Raw genomic sequence first — 7,241 nt, 5'->3', positions numbered from 1 at the left:
TGTTGCACAATTTCCATCCATACTCCAAACATTGACCACTTTCTTAATCAATTTTCTATTCTGATCTCAAGCCGAGGCAAATAACTGAGAAAGAAGAAATCAGAGGCTGCATATTTATGATGTTACCATGTAGACTAAGTATTTTACAGTATTTTAAAATACAAAAATACAAGACACTAAAGTATTTTGATACAAAATATTCACCCATTTTCCTAAACCCTATCAAATACAAATTACAAAATACTATTTTGTATTTTAAATACCTATTTGAAATACATGTATCATAAATACTGCCTGCCCTGCCTCTAGTCAGGTAATAGTCAAATCACATCCACTCAAACAAATAAGACTTTAGTATTTTGATCACTCACATTTATTTATATTGATATTTTTTATATAAAAAATGTATTGATGTTTATTAATGTTATTATAATTTTGTTCATAATGTGCGTTTCCAAAAACCATCGTTAGCCAACTAAGGTTGCAAGATCTGTCATTACAACATAGTTCGTTCATTTGGCGTTTCCCAAATCCGTCGTTCCAACGAACATTCTCAAACTGCATCGCAAACTTGTACGTTTACAACTACACCTCTAGAGCTGTAGTTAGAAGCATAGTTCCTGGCTGTGTGCTATTCCCAGTTATCCCCCTATGCCCTATTCATTTAGAACATTCTAACATTTAAACTTGGAATTATTAAAAAAAAAAACATTAAAGTCATCTCTCTTAGGTGTAATTTGCTTTCAAAGAATATTTACAGTTCAGTTTTAGCATCTTCATATTGACAATTGCGTTCCCTTCGCAGTGCACTTTGAAAACATTTATGCCATTTTGAACACAGCCACGGCTTATGACGTAAGCTATAGGTGACCTGTTTTTTAAAAGTGAAATTTACGTTACTTCTCCAAAGCTTGTGAAAGCAAATATATATAGCATACGTTAATGCTTTTAATTTATAGTAGCTTATTTATTAAGAAATGTATCTGTATATGACATGGGCCTGTTGGTTAGAAGATTTTTGCAGAGGTTTGAATGCCAAATTGTAAAAGTAGACTTTTCAAAACATAAAATATAAATAAAAAATATCCTACTTAATAATAATAATAAAAATAATAATAATAACAATAATAATAATTATTATTAAGTAGGATTTTTGTTCATTTATTAATAAATAGCCTACTGTAAATTAGGCCTACAACCAATAATGATTTTATCTGACTTATATATGAAATAAGAATACGTTAGCTTAGTGATTTTATATGGAATATTCTCAATAATATTTAAAAAGGAAACAAATATTGGCCCTATTTGTGTTGTTTACATAATATATTTCAATTAATATGACAAACGAATGCATTTTTTTAAAATGTTTTTTTTTTAATTTTTTTAAAAATAAAAGTTTTTTTTTAAATGTGTGTGCGTGTAAAACAATATAATTCGCACAAAAAATTATTGGGTTTTCGCCAAAGAATTAGTTAGCCTAATCCCGTTTAGAGCATCATTATGGACTATTTATATTATTACTAACGTGGATCAAATGATGGATCTGCGACAGAGAATCTACGGTTTTGGGGAACACTCATCGCTACATTGTTCTTTTTCTAAACGATGCATCGTAATATGATAGTTCAGTTAGAGTTATGTCATTGTTTGAGAAACGCAACCCTAACATAAAAAAGTTTTGATATATTAACAGTAGGAAATTGACAACATACCTTCATGGAACATGATCTTTTTTTGCTATTCTGAAGATTTTAGCATAAAAGAAAAATTATAATAAAAAAAATAATTTCTTTTTTTTTGTAAATATATATTTTAATAAAAAATCTAATTTGTCATTTGTCTTTTTCAATTACCTAAATATGTATGCTAAATGCATCAGTTAAAAATGCATTACTCTAAAATACTCTCCATTCCAATTTCACAACAATATCTCTGCAGGAATGTTATACCAAGAAAAAAATCCATCTTTTATTGAACAGGCAGCAGTGACATGACTGGTTTAGATGCTCGATTTCAATTGTTCCATCCTATTGGCCATTCTGAGTGCTCTCTCATTATTTCATAAGGCACATGCTGGGCTCCATTGCATTGACTGAAACTGAGCGCAAGAGAAAAAAAAAAGTGTGGACTTGGACTACCCCCCAAAGATTATGAAGTATACGGGCATGCATAGAGTATGGGGACCAGGGGCCAGCGGATCTTTCCCACATGCTACCCCGTGGTTCGGCTCTGAAGAGGTGTCAGCGAGCTCTAGAGGAATGAAGTGCCTGAGCATTGTGCTGTTGAACTATTATGTGCTTAACATTACCATGACAAAAGTGCCACTCGACTTCTCCTCCATTCAGCTGGCTGAAGGGCCCTTGTCCCCACTCTAATAAAACATTTTGCAACCATCACCCCCATTTGAAGACCCTGGTGACAAGACTGGGAGAATAAGGGTGGTGGGTTTAAACAGCATGGAGTTGAGAGACAGAGAGAGGCCTAGCTGAACACGATTAAACGACACACAGGCAACAATACGTATATGCATATATGCACCCTCAAGCCCCAGATCAAAACCCGCAAACGTGTAATTTTCCCTTCGCGGAAACAGTTTACCAACAATCAAGCATGCCATTACATCATACTGAGTGCTTGCCACAAATTTGTTCATGTTTGGAAATGGAAACAAAAGTAACAGTGATTGCTACAAATTGTAAGGAAGCTAATATTAATTTCAAATGGTAGCCCATTTCTAATAGCGAACGTATGGCAAAATCACAGTAGTAGTCTCCAAAGTCTTTAGAAGCATTTAAACATTTTCCCCAGACACATTCAGCTTTAGTATCTCTTTTTAAGGATATTTTGACTGAATGACCAGCAAAGAAGAAACGAACAAACAAAAATAAAGAGTGAGGTGTTTAAAATCTTACACAGGCCACTCCATAATCATAGACGTACAGATGAAGTCAGAATTATTAGCCCCCCTTTGAATTTTTTTTCTCTTTTAAATATTTCCCAAACGATGTTTAACAGAGCAAGGACATTTTCACAGTATGTCTGATAATATTTTTTTTTTCTGGAGAAAGTCTTATTTGTTTTTTATTTAGGCTAGAATAAAAGCGGTTTCTAATTTATTAAAATCCATTTTAAGGTCAAAATTATTAGCCCCTTTAAGCTATATTTTTTTGATAGTCTACAGAACAAACCATCATTATACAATAACTTGCCTAATTACCCTAACCCGCCTAGTTAACCTAATTAACCTAGTTAAACCTTTAAATGTCACTTTAAGCTGTATAGAAGTGTCTTGAAAAACATCTAGTCAAATATTATTTACTGTCATCATGGCAAAGACAAAACAAATCAGTCATTAGAAATGAGTTATTAAAACTATTATGTTTAGAAATGTGGTGAAAAAATCTGCCCTTCGTTAAACAGAAAGTGGGGAAAAAAATAAACAGGGGGGCTAATAATTCTGACTTCAACTGTAAATAAATAAATAAAAATGAATCAGTAAGCCATGACAACACATATTTGTGTACATTTTACATAATTTAAGTTAAAATAATAAGTTAATCATGTTTCAACAGCTTTTAAAGTTGTAAGTTGAAATTACTTATAAGTTTAATTTGATTAAAAACTTATTTATTTTTAAATCTGAGCAACTTTTTTGTTGTTATTTCCACTTGTCGTCCATTTCAGTACCTAAAAAGATAAGCCCATATTAAAAGCCTAACACAAAACCTCTTACAAGATAATGAACTTGACTTTTATGTTGTCCTGCTACTGTTTCTCTGTTAGTTTAGAAGAACTAATGTCTTACTTTATATTTGCAGTGGTGCTGTGCATACAAAGGCCTTAAAGCAAACACAGTGATTGAAAAATAAATAAACCTCTGTCTGTCTTGGCCCAGATGCAACACGGACACCCCGGGGAAAAGCCACTCACGCTTTTGTGTTCACGTTCTAAAGATATCCAAATATCAGCGTTTATGTCTTCAGCAAACACTTCTGTTTGCTAAGTCGTGTGTCAGTGCTTCAAGCTCCTTATGCGTGTGATACTTAATCGGTTCCTGAAAAGCTCTGCTGCGCTAGCTAGCATTTTCTCAATATAGCATCGCAATCCACACATGGAGTCAATATAGCGAATCATCTTAATGATTTTAAGTCAATTATAAATAAGTTACACATACTCAGGTTGAGTCTTTGTACTTTAGTTTTATGCCTTCTATAAAAAGGACATCACTGAGGCAGTCATACAGTGGATTTAGACATTTCTACACAGTAAATAGTTCATCTTAGATAACACATTTAAAAGATTCTCTGGAAATCTGTACACTGTACAATATCTTAAAAGACAAATAATTACAACAAACATTTAACTTCCCTTTAAAGCTGGAATCATCACCCTTTGTTTTACTTTATAAACAAAAATAAAGTTCTCTCTCGTGAGTCTCTGGGTTTGGAGTTTTTTTTTAGAAGATTTATCAAATGCACTATAGAGATCTACTCCTCATTCATTCCAGCAACACTTTTTTTTTTTTTACAGAAGTTACTTACGTCTTTTGCAACTTTATAAAAAATACTTTACATATTTAAAAATCTAGTTTTCCATTGGCAGTGCACAGTTTTATAATTACAACTTTCACTGTTAAAATGTCTAGGTAACAAAATAAACTTTTCTTTCTATACTTTAGGGAAATAAATTTGTCTTTTACAAAATAACACTTGAAACAGGCAAGCTGGTGTTTAAGGCAGTTGACTGACCTAGAATAATTTGCAAGGTATCGTTTACCTGGGCCGAATCTGTAACAGTAAATTTGCATAGTGAATCAAAACACATTTACAATGTGGCGATTTCCACAAAGTAACTAAACGTCACACAAAGTTTAGCTTGTACTCTTTGGAGAAAAATCAGGTCAAGCTGTATTAACATTTACTCAGGAAAGCAACTCATTGTTTAAGTGACATACTTTTTAGTTTGCTAGCAAATAATAGTGACTATTTTTGGATTTTAGTGGGTTCATTTGACATCACTATTTATGCATCATAGTGACATGTAACTAATCCATTATTACTGACATCAAAAGTTGAATATATAGTAGAATCAAGTGAACTGACAACATTCCAATCTTTTAAACTGAATTTGTGTCTTTTCTTCAAACAAATAAGTAGCCATTATGACTTGTCTTTACATATTACCATCTGTTGTAAGTAGTAATGGAATTGCTACTTGTATTTGCTAATTTAAGGTTTCTAATTGTACAAAAATTACCCACGCTTTATTATAGTAAAAGTGTAGTAACCATGTTTTTTGTGTGGTGGTTTCAAGTAGTATGTGGTTCAGTTTCTACTACAAATACCGTGGTTAAACTATAACTACTGAAGCAAACCATGGTGAATTTGTGGTCGTCATGGTCAAACTACAATAGCTATGTCTTGTTGTTGTTGTTGTTTATTTGTAGCAAACCCGCTATCTCCTAATTATCATATCCATGAGACTATACTTTAACATTTTTACAAAATCTAAAAAGTTTTAAAAAGTAAATGTTAACACAGCTTGCCGTGACAGAACTGGAAAGCAGAAGAAAAAAAAGACAAAATGCACTATTCCCGAACAGCCGTTGGAGCAGATCATTATCTCGACTTCAAAGTGATCAAGGAAGCGGCACTAGAGCCAAAATGGATGCCACCACAGTCAAAACAGAGCATGCCACAAAAGCAGAACCTGTGTTCCTCGTGGGCTCTGGCTCTAGGAAATCATCATCACCGGGCTCGTCATCGTCCAAACCGCTGGAGCCCTCCTCGTCCACCGGGGGAGAGTCAAAGCAAAGCGTTCTCATACTAGTTTTGATAAACTCGCATATAGTCCGCTCCGTTCCATCACACACGCAAGTATCCAGGAGTTGAGCTTTGGGGAGTTTGCGCATGTACGCGATGACATTGCGGCACTGGTTCGAGCAGCTGGAGCCGCTGAAGAGTTTCCCGCAGTGCACTAAATAATCGCCCATCGCGCTTCGGCACTGGCTGTCCTTCTCGCACTGGCGCCGGGCTTCGGTGCAGCCCATGTTGCTCGTTTTGGGCAGGCACGGTTCGATGGCTCGTTTGATTTCCCGGCAGCGCGGGTCCTTGTTGCAGCTGCAGTCTTCCAGCGCCGGGCCGCTCTTGGTCAGGTTGAGTTGCACCAGGGATGAGATGCAGTGACTCGGACACTTCCTCCTCTGGCCGCTCAGGATCGAGTCGCAGGCGTGCAGATACTGTTCATACGCGTAATGACACTCGGGCTCCGACTGGCAGTTTAATATCGCATGCCAGCAAATCAACCGACCGCCGTGGTGGTTGGAGGAGGCGATGGAAAAACAGCAAAAACACACGAGCGCACACGCGAAAGGCCAAACAAACGCGCGCGCCCCCCGAACCAATTCTGCACAAGTTGCCATATCGAAGTGTGTGATCGTTTGGCTGGCGTCAGGTCAGTTTCAAGCAGATATGTTTCATAATTCCATTGCATCTAGTGAGGGAAAAATCCCTCAGCTCAGATCATGTTTGTGCAAGGTCCATCCGAATGTAAAAAGTTTATTCCAAAATTGGTGGAGCTATGAAAATCTTTTCCTGTAATCCATAATTTTTTTAAATAAAAAAAGTAAAAGAAGAAGGTTGAGTTGCGGAAAATGCTGCGAAATTGTTCACTCCATCTCTCCGGCTGGTGTCCGTGTGACAGCGCGGTGATTCCTCCGTCCACCTCCCGCTTTTCTTGCGGGCAGAAGTGAAGAGCTCACGAGTTCGTCCTCTCGCGTCTCGCGCTTACATCCAAATGCGCTTGCGAGTCTCGATCCTCGCGCTTTCCCGACCGAGCCGATACATTCACGGGCGTGCGCTTGTCGTCCGTCATTAAGCACGCATCGGGACCCGGACAGATAATAACACGGCGGTCAAATTCACACACTGGCCCCTTTCTGACCCGCTAGTTTTGCTTTATCCATTCTACTCCTGCGGAAGTTTTAGGGATTCCTATTGGTCAGCCCGTTTGTTGTTGCAAATCTCGACGTCAAGTTGGGGGCGGGATGATGGGGGTGGGGCGTGATGGGTCAGGAATGGTCTATCTGAAAGGTTTTGATTACCTCAGAGCAGAAAGTGAGTTAGAAAAACCCACTGTACTGTTGTTACTCAGTCTGTTTTAAGGCTATATGGTTATGACGCGCGTATTTGGGCTCTTTCACATCACAGCTAATGATATCTTGAATATGCACGACTGAG

General features: G+C 36.7%; 1 protein-coding gene across 1 annotated transcript; it reads right to left on the bottom strand.

Annotated features, from left to right (window-relative positions):
- Positions 1 to 4,182: 4,182 nt before the first annotated feature.
- Positions 4,183 to 6,995, bottom strand: gas1a (growth arrest-specific 1a). The gene has a single exon (XM_056458173.1). The coding sequence runs from the start codon at positions 6,422 to 6,424 to the stop codon at positions 5,642 to 5,644; it is 783 nt and encodes a 260-aa protein (XP_056314148.1). The 5' UTR covers positions 6,425 to 6,995; the 3' UTR covers positions 4,183 to 5,641.
- Positions 6,996 to 7,241: the final 246 nt, after the last annotated feature.

This window comes from Danio aesculapii, chromosome 5, assembly GCF_903798145.1.
Source record: "Danio aesculapii chromosome 5, fDanAes4.1, whole genome shotgun sequence".
NCBI lineage: Eukaryota > Metazoa > Chordata > Actinopteri > Cypriniformes > Danionidae > Danio > Danio aesculapii.
Note: the sequence above shows the minus strand (reverse complement) of the source record. Positions and strands in the feature narration are given on the sequence as shown.

Bases quoted from the DNA above. Each gene is read 5' to 3' on its own strand.
- gas1a (XM_056458173.1), bottom strand. From the start codon at position 6,424: ATGGCAACTTGTGCAGAATTGGTTCGGGGGGCGCGCGCGTTTGTTTGG.